The sequence below is a fragment of the Ranitomeya imitator genome, chromosome 4 (assembly GCF_032444005.1).
Source record: "Ranitomeya imitator isolate aRanImi1 chromosome 4, aRanImi1.pri, whole genome shotgun sequence".
In the NCBI taxonomy this organism is placed as follows: Eukaryota; Metazoa; Chordata; class Amphibia; order Anura; family Dendrobatidae; genus Ranitomeya; species Ranitomeya imitator.
The window spans coordinates 43,090,051-43,111,496 of record NC_091285.1 but is presented as its reverse complement, the minus strand read 5'-3'; the positions used below and the strand labels follow the sequence as shown (position 1 = coordinate 43,111,496).

General features: G+C 46.6%; 1 protein-coding gene across 1 annotated transcript in view; it reads right to left on the bottom strand.

Annotated features, from left to right (window-relative positions):
* The window catches only part of MGAT4B (alpha-1,3-mannosyl-glycoprotein 4-beta-N-acetylglucosaminyltransferase B), a 470,916-nt gene extending 450,218 nt beyond the window's left edge, over nucleotides 1-20,698 (bottom strand). The window contains exon 1 of the mRNA XM_069763603.1: nucleotides 20,399-20,698. Within this exon, the coding sequence (XP_069619704.1) occupies nucleotides 20,399-20,495 (97 nt within the window). The 5' untranslated portion in view covers nucleotides 20,496-20,698. The remainder of the gene's footprint in view (nucleotides 1-20,398) is intronic.
* Nucleotides 20,699-21,446: the final 748 nt, after the last annotated feature.

Here is a 21,446-nt window from a genome sequence, read left to right as displayed (position 1 = left end):
CATGTAAATATTTTGCTTTTAATCTCAGAAAAGCCCTCTTAGGCTACGTTCACATTTGCGTTGTGCGCCGCTGCGTCGGCGACGCAACGCACAACGCGAATAAAAACGCACCATAACGCACGCAAAAACGCTGCGTTTTGCGACGCATGCGTCCTTTTTTGCCGAAATTTGAACGCAAGAAAAATGCAACTTGTTGCATTTTGCTTGCGGCAACAAAAAAACGCATGCGTCGCACAACGCAGCACAACGCATGTCCATGCGCCCCCATGTTAAATATAGGGGCGCATGACACATGCGTTGCCGCAGCGTCGGGAAACACTAATGTGAACGTTGCCTAAGGGAATAATCTGAGACCACAACATAAATGGAGGATAGAGACTAGGTCACCCATATCAGATCAATGGGGATCCAAATTTCTGCACTCCGGTCAATCAGCCGTTTGCATGGTCCACAATGTTCCTTTTACATGCAAGTGATGCACCTGAGGCCACCACACACACTACTCTACAGTCAGTCAATCCCGCCGATATAGGAGGGATCGGTAATCCGTGCAATGTATATAGGGGCCTCCTGACTCTACACAACCATCTGAAGTGTATGGGGCCCCTAGTAGCGCTCGTGCTAGACATTGCTATCCCATGTAAGAAGCGGTCCTATAGTAGGTGATTTACCAACACTCGGGGTCCGCGTTCTCCTTGAGATCCAGCCAGAGTACAGGGTCTTAGGGCTCAGTCGGATGCTAGTTTTAGTCATACGAGTTCTGTGGTTTTTTTTTCACAGATAGAATTCATACCTATTCTACTCTATGGCGCTGTTCACCTGTCTGTATTTATGGGGACTGACAAGTCTGCACAAAATCACGGAGACAAGTCTGTAATTTGGTCAGAGTGCAGATGAAACATGCCAATGCAAGTCTATGGGGGGGAAAAAAAAAAACAAAAACAGACAGCACTTGGATGTCATTTGTGTCCTGCTGACATAGGAATGAGACACCTTAGGCTACGTTTCCACTGTGAGCCTTTGATGCTGCAGATTGTCTGCACCCATTCAATAAAATGTGTTACTTTTTATTTTTTTTTTTATAAATATCTGTCTGTTCAGAATAAGTCCTGCTGCTCGGTGCAATCACATAAATACACCTCCCCGCCTGCTTGTTTTCCCTGTATCTCCTGCCTCATCTTCTATGATTGACAGCTCTGTCATCCTAGAGCCAGAGAAGGGCGGAGAAGGATATTAAACAAGCAGGCGGGGAGGTGTATATAATGACTGGCCGCCGTCACGCACCGACCACCTGTACTTGGTGTGAGCAGTCCTTCTGTGCTGACCGAGTCCCTGTACATTAGCCGACTAGAGGCACTATGCCGCCGATCAGCTACCGCTCTGCTGATTGCCGATCTACACAGGTGGAGCCCGCTCCAGATGCGCACTGGACGATCTGTAATAGATCGTATGTATAGGCTGCTCCTGTATACATAAGATCAGGGATGGAACCGCACAGGGGGCCACTTCACATCCAAATCAGCAGGCAGGTGCGAGGGGCCCACAGAACTGTTCTTGCACAGGGGCCCTCTACTGTGTGCACCACTGCATGAGAGGATGGCGGGAATGAGGAAGTTTTGCGCAACTGAAAAGATGAGTTTGTGACAGTGTTCTGCACCCTCATGGGCAGCCCGCAAGATTATCACAAAAGAAGCATTCTTAGGGACACGCATTCACAATAACCGTGCAGTGTAATGGACCTTGGCACACTTTCCCTGGGAAGGATTGCCTGTAAAGTACATTGGCATGGTTCCTACCTATAGGTGGCACTACAGGGGAAGTTTAAGTTTTCTTTCTTAGGGTATGCTTCCACGTTCAGTAAACGCTGCGTATTTGATGCTGAGATGAGTCGCAGCGTCAAACACGCAGCGTCCAGATGTTACAGCATAGTGGAGGGGATTGCATGAAATCCCGTCTCCACTATGCATTAAAAGACGCATGCGGCAGACCCGCAGAAACGGACATGCGGCGCGTCTTTTAACAACCCAGCATGTCCTTACATTGCAGAAACAACGCAGATGACCTGATGCAATCCTGAACGTGGAAACATACCCTTATGGAGAACTAACTTACATTCATTATGGGGCAGCACGATGGCGCAGTGGTTAGCACAGCAGCCTTGCAGCGCTGGGGTCCTGGGTTCTAATCCCACCCAGGACAACATCTGCAAAGAGTTCCTGGGTGAGTATGTTCTCTCCGTGTTTGCGTGGGTTTCCTCCGGGCACTCCCACTTTCCAAAGACATACTGATAGGAATTCTAGATTGTGAGCCCAATCGGGGACAGTGATGATAATGTGTGCAAACTGTAAAGCGCTGCGGAATATGTTAGCGCTATATAAAAAAAAATAAATAAATAAAAAAAATAAATAAAAATAAAAAAAATAAATTCATTCAAGGGTGCAATCAAAATGCTAAGGGGGTTAGGGGTCATAAACATCACGGAGGGCGTTTATAAGGAGAATGTAAAGCAATTAAAGGGAACCTGTCACCCCCAAAATGGAAGTTGAGCTAAGCCCATCGGCATCAGGGGCTTATCTACAGCATTTTGTAGTGCTGTAGATAAGCCCCCGATGTATCCTGAAAGATGAGAAACCGGTTTTTACGTACCGGTAATAGGATTTTACAGAGTCCACGACAGCACCCATACGAGAGAGGGGATCCGCCCACCATCTGGACAGGAACCTACAGGATTTAAAGGGGCGGTCCCCCTCACCACTCCAGTTTGTGTTTCAGAGTATAAGGGACACCGCCATTGAGTTAGTACACAATCATAAATACTTAAACATTACTAAATACCATCACCTTCTAGAGAGTGACAATTAAAAGCACACTTTCCAATAGAGTGCAGGAAACCAGTGATTAACTACGGGGGGGAATGTGCGGGTGCTGTCGTGGACTCTGTAAAATCCTATTACCGGTACGTAAAAACCGGTTTTCCTATCGCCACGACAGCACCCATACGAGAGCCTTTAAAAGACCAATCACCTGGGAGGGACTACAGCACTAAGTACTGAACGGCCAAAGTCTAAATTGGCCTTACATGATAGATCAAGACGGTAATGATTATAAAAGGTGGAAGGAGATGACCATGTTGCCGCCTTACATATCACGTCTATGGAGACGTCCGTTCTCTCCGCCCAGGATGAGGCCATGGCTCGGGTGGAGTGGGCCTTGATGCCTTCTGGTGGAATTTGACCTTTGGCAGTATAGGCAAGGCATATCGCATCTCTGATCCATCTGGCAATAGAGCCCTTTGTTACACTCGCCCCCTTCCTTGGATTCTGAAAGGAAACAAACAGAGCCCTACTCTGCCTCCAAGGTTCTGTTTTGTGCAGGTATTGTAATACTGCTCTTCTAACGTCTAGCATATGACATTTCTGCTCCTCTGCTGAAACTGGATTATCACAAAATGATGGTAAATATATTTCTTGACTTCTATGGAATTTAGAAGCTACCTTTGGCAGATATGCTGGATCCGGTTTTAAAACTAACCTATCCTGAAAGACCATTAGATAAGGAGGGTCTACCGACAACGCTTGCATATCACTCACTCTTCTAGCAGAAGTCAAGGCCACTAGCAGAGCCGTCTTTAAAGTTAAATTTTTAATGGAGACAGAATCTAATGGCTCAAAGGGGGGTTCTGTTAAAGCATCCAAAACCAAATTTAGATCCCATGGCGGTAATCTAACAATATGTACAGGGTTACTACGTTCCATAGCTCTCATGAATCTAGATACCCATCTATTTCCTGCCACATTGCTATTGTATAATGCCCCCAGGGCAGATACCTGAACTCTAAGGGTATTTACCGCCAAACCCAATTCTCGGCCTTTCTGCAAGAATTCCAGAATAGCCGGAATTGGAATTTTATCCGTAAAGGGCTGTTGATAAAAGGCAAGGAATTTTTTCCAGATTTTACAGTAAATTTTAGTAGTGACTTCTTTCCGGCTACTTAAAAGGGTAGATATTAAAGCGTCAGAAAAACCCCTCCTTTTTAATAATTCCCTCTCAAATTCCATGCCGTCAAATGCAGAGATTCCACATTCGGATAACGAAATGGACCCTGAAAAAGGAGTTCCGGACTCACCGGCAACACCCAGGGGTCGGTCACGGACATTGCCCTGAGTAAGGAGAACCATGCCCTTCTGGGCCAGAAGGGGGCAATTAGGATTACTCTCGCCCCCTCCTTCCTGATCTTCCTGAGAACTAGAGGGATCAGACATAGTGGGGGAAATGCGTAGGCTAGAGGGAAATCCCAATGAATCTGAAGGGAGTCTACTACAGAAGGTTTGTCCGCTACCCGAAGGGATGCAAACTTCTTGGTTTGTCTGTTTTCCCTCGTAGCAAACAGATCTATAACAGGTAACCCCCAGAGACCCACTATCTGTTTGAAAACTAGCCGATTTAGGACCCACTCTCCCTGACGCAGAGAATGACGGCTGAGGTAATCTGCCTCTATGTTGTGTTCTCCTCGTATGTGAACCGCTGAAAGAGAATGAAAATGAGCTTCGGCTATGTTGAATATGTCTGCGGTGGTGATCAGAGACTTTGACCTCGTTCCTCCCTGATGGTTGAGATATGCGACCACTGTCGTGTTGTCCGACTGAACTCTTACATGCGAGCCCCGCAGGAACGGTAGCCATCTGAGCAGGGTATTTTTTACTGCCATAAGCTCCTTCCAATTTGAGGATCTTTGGGCCTCTAAGCGAGACCATTGTCCTTGAGCCCAAACCTCTCCTATGTGAGCTCCCCATCCTATTGGACTGGCATCGGTTGTGACCGTGTTGTCTGGAACTATTTCCCAATGTACCCCTTTTGCCAGATGTTCCATATTTAGCCACCATTCTAGACTCTTTAGAGTGGTGGTAGATAGCTTGAGTCTTCCGCTTAAGTGACCTTGAAGACTCCTCTCTGTATCCAGGACCTGGGCTTGCAATATCCGAGTGTGGAATTGAGCCCACTGAACCGCCGGTATGCATGATGTTAACGATCCCAATAGGGACATTGCGTCTCTTAAGGTCAGATCCGGTTTCTTTATCACAGCCCTGACTTTGTGTATAATCTTCTGCTTCTTTTCCTCTGGAAGAAAACACAGCTGATGTTCTGAATTTAGCAAAATACCCAGGAAAATCTGATTTGTTGATGGGTTTAGTTTTGACTTCTCTAAGTTGACCAGCCAACCTAGGTCCTGTAGGGAAGATATTATACAGTTTAGGCGATCTTTACACTGAACAAACGAATTACCCACTACTAGGAAGTCATCCAAGTAGGGTATAACTAATGTATCCTGTTCTCTGATATGAGCCATTACTTCCGCAATGACTTTAGTAAACACTCTTGGCGCCATAGATAATCCAAATGGCATTGCCGTAAACTGAAAGTGCCTGACCTGATTGTTTAAGCACACCGCCATTCTGAGGAACCGTTGGTGATCTTCGTGAATGGGCAGATGGTAGTACGCATCTTTTAGATCCAGGACTGTCATATAACACCTGGGAAAAAGAAGTTTAGTCGCTGATTTAATTGATTCCATCTTAAAAGCATGGTATTGTAGGAATTTGTTCAGTTTCCGTAAATTTATGATGGTTCGAAAGGAACCATCAGGTTTGGAGATTAAAAATAAAGGGGAATAGAATCCTTCCCCCTCCTGCTCTTTTGGAACCTCTACAATAACTTCTTTCTGTCTCAGTGTCTGAATCTCTTTTTCCAGGGCCTTCTGTTGGTCTAAGGAACCAGGGGCAGTCAATATATAATAATTTGAAGGTTTTTCCCGGAACTCTAATCTCAATCCTGACCTAATTATACCCAGGATCCAATTACTGGAAGTTATCCTGGCCCACTGAGTATAGAAATGTTTTAGTCTGCCCCCTACAGGAAGATTTGAATTAACGATAGTTTCGCCTACGTCTTGAGGAAGATGATGTATTGAAGTCTGAACTTCTCTTCTTCGGCTCTGGCGCCTCCCAATTTCGGGCTGAGTAGGGTCTCCGGTACGGGAAGCGTCTCTTGAAGGTATTCCTAAAGGTGGGATTGAACACTTTAGGAAAACCTCTATTCCTATCCTCAGCCTTAGCTAGGATGTCATCTAGCACCGGGCCAAATAAGTACTCACCCCTGCATGGAATGGTACATAGTTTAGCTCTAGCCTGTGCGTCTCCTTTCCAGGTTTTAAGCCATAAAGCCCGCCGGGCAGCATTTGAAAGTCCTGCTGATCTGGCCGCCAGTTTCAAGGAATCCACCGAGGCATCCGCCAAATACGCCACACCATCCCGAATCTGGGACAGTGAATCCAGCAACTTATCACGAGGTATTTTAGTTTTAAGCTGCTCCTCCAGCTGGGCTATCCAGACCATAACTGATCTGGCTGTGCAGGTACCTGCGATTGCTGGTTTAAAAGCACCTGACGATGCTTCCCAAACTTTTTTAAGAAACATGTCTGCTTTCCTATCCGAAGGGTCTTTCAGAAGACCTACATCCTCCAGTGGTAAGGTGCCTGATTTAGATGTGGAGGCCACAGCCGCATCCACTTTAGGTATTTTCACCCACTCTGCTAGGACTTTATCATCAAAAGGGTACCTTCTCTTTGCTGATGATGGTAGGAAACCCTTATCCTGTTTGTCCCACTCACGCTTAATAAGGTCCTTCACAGTATCTACCACAGGAAACGATTTACGGCTTCTCTGGCACAACCCTGCAAACATTAAGTCCTGGGTTGACCTTGGCTCCTTGTTCTCCACAACCCCCATGGTTGTGCGAACTGCCTTAACCAGTACGTCCATTCCATCTACTGAAAAACAAGGTCTCCCTTCTTCGTCCGAAGAGGACGGTGATGATGAACGTGAGCATTCACCTTCCTGCAACAACGGACTGGATCCTGGTGATACTTCCCTGGATCTCTCATGCCGACTGCTTCTAAGGGAACAATCAATTTCCTCCCTTATAACTGCTCTGAGATCTGATGCACGAAGGGGAGCCTCTTCTTCTAAGGTCTGGCAAATACAAGTTTGGCAGAGCCTTTTCTGATAACTATCAGGTAAGGGAACTGTACATAGGGCACATTGCCTGTGCTTAGATTTGGCTGATTTCTTTGCCTAAAACAAAGCACAATGACAGACAGACTATATCAGCTACCAGGTGATTTTCGTCATGACACTCACCAAGGCTGAACTGAGCAGTACCGGTCTCTGAGGGGAATCCGTATGTGACGTTGAGGCACCCGCATGCTGCTGCCCCCGTACCACACTGCTGCTGCTTTTGGAGCGGCTGCTGTCGCTCTTCTTGCGCTGGTCAGGCACCTCCACCTGAAGGTGCTCTGTGTCCGCAACCGAGGACATTTCTTTGCCGCACGTTGCTCTGCAGCCTCTGCCGCTTAATACCAGCAGCCGCGCCTCCTCCCCCAGCCTCCCCCGGAAGTCCTACCTTCCACTTCCGGGTCATCGGTATGAAGGGACGCTGAGCCAGCCGCGCTCACGCGACCCAGGGCGGCACTGCCCGACCCCTGGGATCGCATCCGTACGGCCAGACGAGGAGGGGTCTGAAAAAGAACACCCCCGACGCTGCTTCCAGAGTCCCCGATTCTGCCGTTCTCAAGAATACCGCGCAGAGGCCTGGTGGACCTGGGTAAGAGACATCCTGCAGGGTCCTACCATCCGGACAGGAACCCAAACTGGAGTGGTGAGGGGGACCGCCCCTTTAAATCCTGTAGGTTCCTGTCCAGATGGTGGGCGGATCCCCTCTCTCGTATGGGTGCTGTCGTGGCGATAGGAAAAAAGAGGTTATATTATACTCACCCAGGGGCGGTCCGGGTCCGTTGGGTGTCGCGGTCCGGTCCGGGGCCTACCATCTTCATAGGATGACGTCCTCTTCTTGTCTTCACACTGCAGCTCCGGCACAGGTGTACTGGGTCTGCCCTGTTGAGGGCAGAGCAAAGTACTGCAGTGCGCAGGCGCCGGGAAAAGGTCAGAGAGGCCTCAACAGGGCAGACAAAGTACGCCTGCGCCAGAGCGTGAAGACAAGAAGAGGATGTCATCCTATGAAGATGGGAGGCCCCGGACCAGACCACGACACCCAACAAACCCGGACCGCAACAGGACCGCTCCTGGGTGAGTATAATCTAACCTCTTTTTCTCATCTTTCAGGATACATCGGGGGCTTATCTACAGCATTACAGAATGCTGTAGATAAGCCCCTGATGCCGGTGGGCTTAGCTCAACTTCCATTTTGGGGGTGACAGGTTCCCTTTAAGGGTGTAGTATAGTGAAGCCCCAATCATTGCTCTGAACACGGGGTCCTGACTTCTACAAGACGTTTGGAGGGTCACACACACAAGGTGCCATTACCAGGAACCCAGTAAGTAGTAATATCCATGAGAGCAGCTGATCCATCTCTCCCAGCACATGAACAGAGCTCATCATCTCTCTCCCGGCATGACAGGAGCGCACACAGAGTCTCTATCAGCGGAGACACGGTAACTTCATTCTGGACAGACTGTCCTTACAAAAGATGAGTCGTACAGCAAAATCGATATCTGCCTGGTACAGTGAGACGCCATCTCTGGCAGGATAAGTAATGACTGCGCTGCCAAATAAGCGGATCATATCCAGGAGGCGGCGTGATATCTGCACAAAATGTGAGGTTGATCCTTCATTCAATCGGAGTAATAATGTTCTCATGTGCTCCACACGGCACTGTCACATGCAGACACAAAGGCAGCAGAAAGAGCGAGCACAAAAGTATTCAATCCACAACAAGCAAGTCATATACTCAAGGAGCCGATATTTAGAGATTCACACCGGCTTGCTCATCAACAATTTTAAAAAGGATATTCCCAAACTTAAAATTATGGCATATAGGGTTGCAAGTGTACATGTGATCCATGGTGACTGCGTGTCCTCATAGTGCAGACATGTGAGCCTCGGCACTAGCGCAGCCCCATATGGCGGCAGAGAAGTCACCGCATGGTTAAAACACTGGCAGCTATATCACACACAGACACTATGGGCGACATTCATTATTGCATTTATGCCGGTTTCTATTTAGTTGTTAATATCTTTCATTCGCACTTTTTGTAAAGTCTATTTTATGTGCGTTTGCCTGCAGGTTTTTTTTATATGCTGTAGGCAGGATTTATGGTTTAGAGATATTTTCAACTCATTCATCATGTGCAACTTTTAGAGAAATTAAAAAGTAAAAAAAAAAAAAAAAAAAAATTATTTTTGCACCAATATACTGCAGTCCATCTCTGGAGTGATTATAATCCAGATATTTTTGCACACATTTTGGACCTTAGTGGAACATGCAGTATCTTTGTGCACAAAGGAAAAACAAAAAATTTACAAAGGCGGTTACACAGCAAAAATAGAGCACTTTTTATTTTGCACAAAAATCACGATGTAGGTGCCCACTTTGAAGAATCTGATGTACAAAACATAATTAAATAAGAAAAAACTGGCATCAATTTCTCTTCTTAAAGAAGCACTCCTCCCATCAAATTTTTCATCCTCTTAATATATTGCAGTCCATCATATTATATAGCACTGTGTACTTACAATTGCTCATTTTGCCTTTCTCCCTAGATAATCCTTCTCTTTTCCATTAAGTCTATGACATCACATGATTAACCCCCTTCATGACCCAGCCTATTTTGACCTTAAAGACCTGGCCGTTTCTTGCAATTCTAACCAGTGTCCCTTTATGAGGTAATAACTCAGGAACGCTTCAACGGATCCTAGCGGTTCTGAGATTGTTTTTTCGTGACATATTGGGCTTCATGTTAGTGGTAAATTTAGGTCAATAAATTCTGCGTTTATTTGTGATAAAAACAGAAATTTGGCGAAAATTTTGAAAATTTCGCAATTTTCACATTTTGAATTTTTATTCTGTTAAACCAGAGAGATATGTGACACAAAATAGTTAATAAATAACATTTCCCACATGTTTACTTTACGACAGCACAATTTTGGAAACAAAATTTTTTTTTGTTCGGAAGTTATAAGGGTTAAAATTTGACCAGCGATTTGTCATTTTTACAACGAAATTTACAAAACCATTTTTTTTTTTAGGGACCACCTCACATTTGAAGTCAGTTTGAGGGGTCTATATGGCTGAAAATACCCAAAAGTGACACCATTCTAAAAACTGCACCCCTCAAGGTACTCAAAACCACATTCAAGAAGTTTATTAACCCTTCAGGTGCTTCACAGCAGCAGAAGCAACATGGAAGGAAAAAATGAACATTTAACTTTTTAGTCACAAAAATTATCTTTTAGCAACAATTTTTTTATTTATTTTCCCAATGGTAAAAGGAGAAACTGAACCACGAACGTTGTTGTGCAATTTGTCCTGAGTACGCTGATACCTCATATGTGGGGGTAAACCACTGTTTGGGCGCACGGCAGGGCTTGGAAGGGAAGGAGCGCCATTTGACTTTTTGAATCAAAAATTGGCTCCACTCTTTAGCGGACACCATGTCACGTTTGGAGAGCCCCCGTGTGCCTAAAAATTGGAGCTCCCCCACAAGTGACCCCATTTTGGAAACTAGACGCCCCAAGGAACTTATCTAGATGCATAGTGAGCACTTTGAACCCCCAGGTGCTTCACAAATTGATCCGTAAAAATGAAAAAGTACTTTTTTTTCACAAAAAAATTCTTTTAGCCTCAATTTTTTCATCTTCACATGGGCAGTAGGATAAAATGGATCATAAAATTTGTTGGGCAATTTCTCCCGAGTACGCCGATACCTCATATGTGGGGGTAAACCACTGTTTGGGCACAAGGCAGGGCTCGGAAGGGAAGGCGCGCCATTTGACTTTTTGAATGGAAAATTAGCTCCAATTGTTAGCGGACACCATGTCGCGTTTGGAGAGCCCCTGTGTGCCTATGCATTGGAGCTCCCCGACAAGTGACCCCATTTTGGAAACTAGACCCCCCAAGGAACTTATCTAGATGCATATTGAGCACTTTAAACCCCCAGGTGCTTCACAGAAGTTTATAACGCAGAGCCATGAAAATAAAAAATAATTTTTCTTTCCTCAAAAATGATTTTTTAGCCTGGAATTTCCTATTTTGCCAAGGATAATAGGAGAAATTGGACCCCAAATATTGTTGTCCAGTTTGTCCTGAGTACGCTGATACCCCATATGTGGGGGTAAACCACTGTTTGGGCACATGCCGGGGCTCGGAAGTGAAGTAGTGACATTTTGAAATGCAGACTTTGATGGAATGCTCTGTGGGCGTCACGTTGCGTTTGCAGAGCCCCTGATGTGGCTTAACAGTAGAAACCCCCCACAAGTGACCCCATTTTGGAAACTAGACCCCGAAAGGAACTTATCTAGATGTGTGGTGAGCACTTTGAACCCCCAAGTGCTTCATAGAAGTTTATAATGCAGAGCTGTGAAAATAATAAATACGTTTTCTTTCCTCAAAAATAATTATTTAGCCCAGAATTTTTTATTTTCCCAAGGGTAACAGGAGAAATTGGATCCCAAAAGTTGTTGTCCAGTTTCTCCTGAGTACGCTGATACCCCATATGTGGGGGTAAACCACTGTTTGGGCACATGCCGAGGCTCGGAAGTGAAGTAGTGACGTTTTGAAATGCAGACTTTGATGGAATGGTCTGCGGGCGTCACATTGCGTTTGCAGAGCCCCTGGTGTGCCTAAACAGTAGAAACCCCCACAAGTGACCCCATTTTAGAAACTAGACCCCCCAAGGAACTTATCTAGATATGTGGTGAGCACTTTGAACCCCCAAGTGCTTCACAGACGTTTACAACGCAGAGCCGTGAAAATAAAAAAATCATTTTTCTTTCCTCAAAAATGATGTTTTAGCAAGCATTTCTTTATTTTCACAAGGGTAACAGGAGAAATTGGACCCCAGTAATTGTTGCGCAGTTTGTCCTGAGTATGCTGGTACCCCATATGTGGGGGTAAACCACTGTTTGGGTGCACGTCGGGGCTCAGAAGTGAGGGAGCACCATTTGACTTTTTGAATACAAGATTGGCTGGAATTAATGGTGGCGCCATGTTGCGTTTGGAGACCCCCTGATGTACCTAAACAGTGGAAACCCCTCAATTCTAACTCCAACACTAACCCCAACACACCCCTAACCCTTATCCCAACTGTAGCCGTAACCCTAATCACAACCCTAACCCCAACACACCCGTAACCCCAACACACCCCTAACCACAACCCTAATTCCAACCCAACCCTAGCCCTAAGGCTATGTGCCAACGTTGCGGATTCGTATGAGATTTTTCAGCACCATTTTTGAAAAATCCGCGGGTAAAAGGCACTGCGTTTTACCTGCGGATTTACCGCGGATTTCCAGTGTTTTTTGTCCGGATTTCACCTGCGGATTCCTATTGAGGAACAGGTGTAAAACGCTGCGGAATCCGCACAAAGAATTGACATGCTGCGGAAAATACAACGCAGCGTTCCCGCGCGGTATTTTCCGCACCATGGGCACAGCGGATTTGGCTTTCCATATGTTTACATGGTACTGTAAACCTGATGGAACTCTGCTGCGGATCCGCAGCGGCCAATCCGCACATAGCCTAATTCTAAAGGTATGTGCACACGCTGCGGAAAACGCTGCGGATCCGCAGCAGTTTCCCATGAGTTTACAGTTCAATGCAAACCTATGGGAAACAAAAATCGCTGTACACATGCTGCGGAAAAACTGCACGGAAACGCAGCGGTTTACATTCCGCAGCATGTCATTTCTTTCTGCGGATTCCGCAGCGGTTTTACAACTGCTCAAATAGAAAATCGCTGTTGTAAAACCGCATTGAAATGCGCAGAAAAAACATGGTAAATCCGCCATAAATCCGCAGCGGTTTAGCACTGCGGATTTATCAAATCCGCAGCGGAAAAATCCGCAGAGGAACAGAATACGTGTGCACATACCGAAACCCTAACCCTACCCCTACCCCTAGTTCTTACCCCAACCTTAGTGGGAAAAAAAAAAAAAAAATAATAATTTATTGTCCCTACCTATGGGGGTGACAAAGGGGGGGGGGGGGGGTTCATTTACTTTTTTTTTTATTTTGATCACTGAGATATAACCTATCTCAGTGATCAAAATTCACTCTGGAACGAATCTGCCGGCCGGCAGATTCGGCGGGCGCACTGCACATGCGCCCGCCATTTTGGAAGATGGCGGCGCCCAGGAAAGAAGACGGACGGTCCCCGGGAGGCCAGGTAAGTATAAGGGGGGGAGATCAGGGCACGGGGCGGGCGTCGGAGCACGGGGGGGGGGGGGGGAGACCGGAACACGGGGGGGTGGATTGGAGCACGGAGTGGGGGATCGCTGTGCGGGCGGGTGGATCGGAGCCCGGGGGGGGGAAGGAAAGAGAGAAAAAAAAAAAAAAAAAAAAAAAAAAAAAAAAATCGCTGTGCAGGGGGGGGGGGGAAATCGGAGTGCGGGGGGGTTTGATTGGAGCACAGGGGGGTGTGATTGGAGCACGGGGGGAGCGGGCAGGAGGACGGGGGAGCGGACCGCAGATCGGGGGGCTGGGGGGGCGATCGGAGGAGTGGAGTGGGTGCACATTAGTGTGTCCAGCCATGGCCGATGATATTGCAGCATCGGCCATGGCTGGATTGTAATATTTCACCATTTTTTTAGGTGAAATATTACAAATCGCTCTGATTGGCAGTTTCACTTTCAACAGCCAATCAGAGCGATCGTAGCCACGAGGGGGTGAAGCCACCCCCCCTGGGCTAAACTACCACTCCCCCTGTCCCTGCAGATCGGGTGAAATGGGAGTTAACCCTTTCACCCGATCTGCAGGGACGCGATCTTTCCATGACGCATATGCTGAGTCATGGGTCGTAATGGCACCGACTTTCATGACGCAGCGTATGCGTCAAAGGTCGGGAAGGGGTTAAAAACTGACTAGCGGAATCCTTCTAAACTATGCAGAAACAGGAGGACAATTTTGCCTGTGTAAAAGTCAGTAGTCACTGCTAAAGGGTGGAGGAGCGCAGCAGCTGGGTGAGGAGTTGAAGAGGGGAATGATAAATGTAAGGAAAAGAGACTTCCTGTCTCTACATAGCACAGAATAGAGAAGAATTAGCTGGGTAGAAGACAAAAATGAGCAATTGTAAGTACACAGTGCAATATAATATGACTGCAATATAATTTAAATTTGCAGAACATTAGGCAAGTATTCCCCTTTGCACGAATTACAGAACCTTTTGCAGAATCTATATTACAAAGTGAATGCATATTGCTAGGATATGTCATTGCTTCGAGGTCTGACATCCAGGACCTCTACTGACACGGAGAATGAATACTGGTAATTCAGAAGGAATCTTGCAGCACTAAACTAAAGCATTATATTTGTCACGGTATCTGCAACAATCTGGGCACTGGTCAATTCAACCATGACCTTCAGCAGCTGCAGACCTCCAAGATACTCCCATAGTGACCCATGGCCTAATAATCGATGTTGCCACCATGCTGGTATAACAGTTTTTCAGGTTTACGCCAGTGAGGAGGAATGCAACGTGGTGTTCATTTATACGAGATTGGTTTCTCAGAAAGACATTGTATGACAGATGACCCACAGTTTCAGGTAGCAATGTATATACACAACACAAGAAAGTACAAGACAGTGAAAACATTAGGAGGACAGGAAGATGGCGCCGTGCCAGTGCAGAGATCACAGTGCAGTGTGGCAGGCAACATTCAATGTGACAGTCACTCGCCCGTCACATGAAAACTGTCAGATATACATGCTGCATCAGATTGTCTAAATGAAGGGATCTGCCTCTGACACAAAAGTAAACTGAGCCTCATTCATAGTCGTGGTGTATGGCCACCGGGGATGAAACAAAACTAGCCAAAAAGTTATCAAACTTTCTATAAGGTCTTGTTTAGACATATCTATTGCAAAAAACTCCTTTTTAAACGGAGGTTTGAGAAGAAAAAATTAAGGTACAGTAAAAGAAAAAAAAAAAAAGTATTAGTATATTTAAAAATGTGTCACTTTTTTTGTGCCACTGGGAAACTTGTCTGCTTATAAAATACAATGCAAAACTTCTGCATTGCAGTGTGTCATGCCTGTCAGAATGATGGCGACAGGCGTCCTAGTAGGCCAAGCCTGTAACGTGGTGACGGAGCGAGCACTCATCCCATGGCATGACTACTCTAATGAATGGTTGGCATCTATATCGTCTATGATCCTAACCATCCCGTCAGTGTCTGCGCCAGTATTCAGCTGGCTCCTTTGTCAGTAACATGGGCAGAGCTCCGAGGCCTGTGCCATTACATGTTCAAGCACTTTGTAGCATTTTTTATTTTTAAAAGTTAAATAACAAAAACAAAATCAATGTTATACCCAAATTACACTGTGTCCTGAAAAAAAAATAAATGAATAAGGCCACAAATCAAAAAAAAAATGCTCTGCAAGAAAAAGCTCATCTGAACGTAAGAAACATCCAAAACCCATAATATTTTTACAACGGCAATAAGATGAAATCAGGAAACACAAACAAAGGGAATGAGACGAGAACAATCCTGAGACACAGCGCTCTATAAAAGAAAACACATGTATTATAAGCCGACTGTGACAACAGAGGATCCCACACTGTGGAGGACCGGAGGCCCATGAAGTCCCAGTACAGAGGAGGACCTTGCTTTCCGACATCTTTTTACAACAGTATCCAAGGACAGGTGAAGACTATGAGGGCTGTGAGGCGAAATATTGCAATCAAGGAATGAGAGGCTGTTGCTAGAGCACTGATGCATGACGGGAGCGGACAAGCACGGCCGGCTGACAGGCTCCACAGCTTACATTATATCGGATGGATGAGGCACAGCACTTTTTTGTAATTATTTGACGGCATGTGCCCACTTACTACTGGGCAGAATAACATCATCTGATTCTAGGTGGTGAAGTGTGACCCCTGAATGAAGCATCCTAAAGAACGACTTACAGAACATTTACACCTTGGCACAAGGGGGCGAGGTATGAAGCGAGGGCTCATTCCTGCCGACGTCACCTGGATATAGAAGAGACGCTGGCATGGGCAGTTTCCACATGCCACCCTAATGCCAAGGTGCGGACATGACAAGCTGGAAAATATTTCAATATCTCATTTTAGATATACTCTGCTTCGCCATCAATCCAGGAGGAGAAAGTGCCCAGTGTAGAAAATAACTGGGTCCTCCGGATAACTTAAGAGGTATTCCCACTAAATACTAGGACCGGTAATAAAACTCCTAAAAAAAAGCCCAAATAATAAAATGTAACATATTTATTGAAGAAATATATCAAATAATACTAAAAGAAGATGAAAAAGGTGCAGAAATGCCTGTGCCGTGACAATCGCCACATATATTAATGACGCCTAGTGATCAATTAGAATTGTGATCGTTAAAATTGAACTGGATTAAAAGGAGCTGAACAGACAGTGGAAACTATGAATGTGCAGTAAAATATGTCGGAGAAACCAAAAGAAGTTGCATAATTTGCAAAAATCCAATATACAGATGTACCATATAAGATAAAGTGCTGGTGCATTTGGGATAACAAGACATAGAAATAAAACTACTGCTGTAGGGTAAAGGCGTCTGCCTCGATATACACAGCTGTTAACCAAAAGGCTGCCAATCCATAGGAGTATGAGAACAAGAAACAAAGAAGCAATCAAAAGACATCATCACAGAGCACTACAGATACTACCTGAGTGGGATTGGGGCACAGGACAAAGGACCCCAACGTACGTTTTGCTTTATAGCTTCTTCCTGGGGGTTTGTGTCAGGACAGGTAATGTATTGACCCCCACCAAGAATAAAAGGTCCCTTGTGCAAGCGTGGATGCGGAGGCTCAGCTTCAATTACTTTGAGCCTAGAAAAGGGAATGTAGAAGTGATCTCACAGAGGTGACTTTAAGGTCCAGTTCTCAGGATCCAAGTGGATCCTAGTGGTCACTGTTTTCAGAGTTAAATGCCTTCAGATGGATGCCACATCTTACATATAGAGATAATCTACACAGTGAGCGGCTTTGTAAGCACATGACATTACATACGGTGTACTAATAAAGAAATACAGCAATAATTCTGCAGCATTCGGGGCTGAAATCCCCCAGAATTCCTTGTTAGCTCAATGTCCACAGAGATACTGCTTTGGTGATTTGCTTTCTGAGAAGCCTCGTCATCAGGCAGCACAGTACAGGCAGTACAGTCCACCATAGGACTTCTGCTAAAGCTTCTCCATCAAGAACCTTCCTGACAGCAATGAGCGGCTCTGGCCTATAACACAGGCTATAATAGCGACATTCCCAGCAGGCATGCACGTCATCTCCAGTATAAAACATGAATGTGGTGCCAACATCAGCACCCGAATGCTCGGCATTCCTGCCACAAGCTAGTGGGTGGCACCGTTACCAACAATACTAAAACTTTTGTTACATGCATCGCCCTGCCATACCCAATACTCCTGGCACCCGCCTGGGCATAATTAGAGTCCCAATCAGTCACCAAGAAAAGGTAGATAACCCCATTATGAACACATACAGAACTCAAATGGCGAATATACCCAATACAGAACATGTGCCACACGGTGTCCGCATCTCCTCTAGGCAAAAATCTATGGGTTATAAGGTGGCATCATGAGAATCCTAATACATCTGACAAACACTAGGGGTATATCAACACAGAATTGGTGCCGCTAATCAGCCAAGCACACACATCAGTAAACACACGACCGTTGCCACATACCAGGGAGCTAGTGTCCACCACATGCCAGGCAGTGCCATTACTAACAGTTGGGTATGCTCTATACTACCACATGCCAGGCGGTGCCATTACTACCAGTTGGGTATGCTCTATACTACCACATGGGTATGCTCTATACTACCACATGCCAGGCGGTGCCATTACTACCAGTTGGGTATGCTCTATACTACCACATGGGTATGCTCTATACTACCACATGCCAGGCGATGCCATTACTACCAGTCGGGTATGCTCTATACTACATGCCAGGCAGTGCCATTACTAACAGTTGGGTATGCTCTATACTACCACATGCCAGGCGGTGCCATTACTACCAGTTGGGTATGCTCTATACTACCACATGGGTATGCTCTATACTACCACATGCCAGGCGATGCCATTACTACCAGTCGGGTATGCTCTATACTACATGCCAGTCGGTGCCATTACTAACAGTTGGGTATGCTCTATACTACCACATGCCAGGCGGTGCCATTACTACCAGTTGGGTATGCTCTATACTACCACATGGGTATGCTCTATACTACCACATGCCAGGCGATGCCATTACTACCAGTCGGGTATGCTCTATACTACATGCCAGGCAGTGCCATTACTAACAGTTGGGTATGCTCTATACTACCACATGCCAGGCGGTGCCATTACTACCAGTTGGGTATGCTCTATACTACCACATGGGTATGCTCTATACTACCACATGCCAGGCGGTGCCATTACTACCAGTTGGGTATGCTCTATACTACCACATGGGTATGCTCTATACTACCACATGCCAGGCGATGCCATTACTACCAGTCGGGTATGCTCTATACTACATGCCAGTCGGTGCCATTACTAACAGTTGGGTATGCTCTATACTACCACATGCCAGGCGGTGCCATTACTACCAGTTGGGTATGCTCTATACTACCACATGGGTATGCTCTATACTACCACATGCCAGGCGATGCCATTACTACCAGTCGGGTATGCTCTATACTACATGCCAGGCAGTGCCATTACTAACAGTTGGGTATGCTCTATACTACCACATGCCAGGCGGTGCCATTACTACCAGTTGGGTATGCTCTATACTACCACATGGGTATGCTCTATACTACCACATGCCAGGCGGTGCCATTACTACCAGTTGGGTATGCTCTATACTACCACATGGGTATGCTCTATACTACCACATGCCAGGCGATGCCATTACTACCAGTCGGGTATGCTCTATACTACATGCCAGTCGGTGCCATCACTACCAGTCGGGTATGCTCTATACTACCACATGCCAGGCGATGCCATTACTACCAGTCGGGTATGCTCTATACTACCACATGCCAGTCGGTGCCATCACTACCAGTCGGGTATGCTCTATACTACCACATGCCAGTCGTGCCATCACTACCAGTCGGGTATGCTCTATACTACCACATGCCAGTCGGTGCCATCACTACCAGTCGGGTATGCTCTATACTACCACATGCCAGGCGATGCCATTACTACCAGTCGGGTATGCTCTATACTACCACATGCCAGTCGGTGCCATCACTACCAGTCGGGTATGCTCTATACTACCACATGCCAGTCGTGCCATCACTACCAGTCGGGTATGCTCTATACTACCACATGCCAGTCGGTGCCATCACTACCAGTCGGGTATGCTCTATACTACCACATGCCAGTCGTGCCATCACTACCAATCGGGTATGCTCTATACTACCACATGCCAGTCGGTGCCATCACTACCAGTCGGGTATGCTCTATACTACCACATGCCAGTCGGTGCCATCACTACCAGTCGGGTATGCTCTATACTACCACATGCCAGTCGGTGCCATCACTACCAGTCGGGTATGCTCTATACTACCACATGCCAGTCGGTGCCATCACTACCAGTCGGGTATGCTCTATACTACCACATGCCAGGCGGTGCCATCACTACCAGTCGGGTATGCTCTATACTACCACATGCCAGGCACTGCCATTACTACCAGTCGGGTATGCTCTATACTACCACATGCCAGGCGGTGCCATCACTACCAGTCGGGTATGCTGTATACTACCACATGCCAGTCGGTGCCATAACTACCAGTCGGGTATGCTGTATACTGCCCCATGCCAGGCGGTGCCATTACTACCAGTCGGGTATGCTGTATACTGCCACACGCCAGGCGGTGCCATTACTACCAGTTGGGTATGCTCTTTAATACCACATGGGTATGCTCTATACTACCACATGCCAGGCGGTGCCATTACTATTAGTCGGGTATGCTCTATACTACCACATGCCAGGCGGTGCAATCACTAGTACCAGTCGGGTATGCTCTATACTACCACATGCCAGGCGGTGCATTCACTAGTACCAGTCGGGTATGCTCTATACTACCACATGCCAGGCGGTGCCATCACTACTAGTCGGGTATGCTCTATACTACCACATGGGCACACTTATGGACTTCCTCAGCATCCTATGGGTGAGAGCATTGCACCTGGGCATACCCAGCAGCCTGGTGACATGCCAGGAGGTGACTCCATTCCCAGCTGGGCACAGACAATATCCACATGAGGGGGCACAAAGGAAAAGCCCCCCAGTGACCTTGGAGAAATAAATGGCCCCCGGGGGCCGGAGCTCACCTTTCTGCCCGCTGAACGCCGTGTACCAGGACAGGGAGAGAAAGATGCAAAAGCAGAAGGCGAGCAGAGTCAAGAAAGTGCCATTGCGGAGCCTCATCTCCTCCTCCTGCTGCTCCTCAGCCTGGGCGGGGGCGGCTGCATGTCCGGGGGTCGGAGGAGGATGATGTACGGTGTAGCCCTCTCTATCCGCGGCGTGTAGCAGCACACAGCTCCCGGGAGCGACGACTGACAGAAGAGACACAGCCGAGCGCTGCACAGAGGCGCGGCCCCGGCCACCCGAGTGACGAGCCTGACGGGGGCGGGGCCGCGGGAGCGCGCGCCCGTGACGTCATACCGCTCCGGCGAAACAACAACTGTCAGCTGCCAGCGGTGTTCTGTGCGCGGCGGCGAGCACGTCACATTCTAAAGTATTACATCGTGCGCCGCAGGTTATAACAGGACAAGGCGTCCAATAGAAAACCTCGGACAGTACCAACCAATCACGGGCTGGCTTTCATTTTCTTGTAGTGGATTAGAACATGAAAGGGGGCATTTGATTGGTTCTTGTCAGGGTTTGCTCCAAGTTTAGAGTTTTAGTGTAGGCCTCTGTTCTCTTTCCATTTTTCCTCCTTGTGCTTCCTGTTTGGGATAAATATGATGATATTTCATTGGCCCGGACAGTTACGCACTCGGTGATACCAAACATTGTAGGTTTTATTATTACGTTTTATTTACCGAAATATGTTTTGGGGCAAATATGAACTTAATTTTTTTTCATTTTTGAAAAAATATTTTTCCGGAGCTGAGCACGCTCTATACAGGCAGCATCCGAGAGAGTACCGGTTTACCGGTTACTGACTGCACATTGTTAACCTCTTAGATGCCACTGTCAGTCATGATCGCAGGGTGCTGTTGGTTGTCATGGTAACTGGGGCCTACCGGCTGCCATGCCATGCGGTAATTGTACAACAGGCTGCATTATTTGTGATCAAGTGGTCGCAGTATGAAGTCTCCTAAAATATGAGAATCATTAAAGAAATGGTTCAATGACGCCCTATTCCCGAAAGCC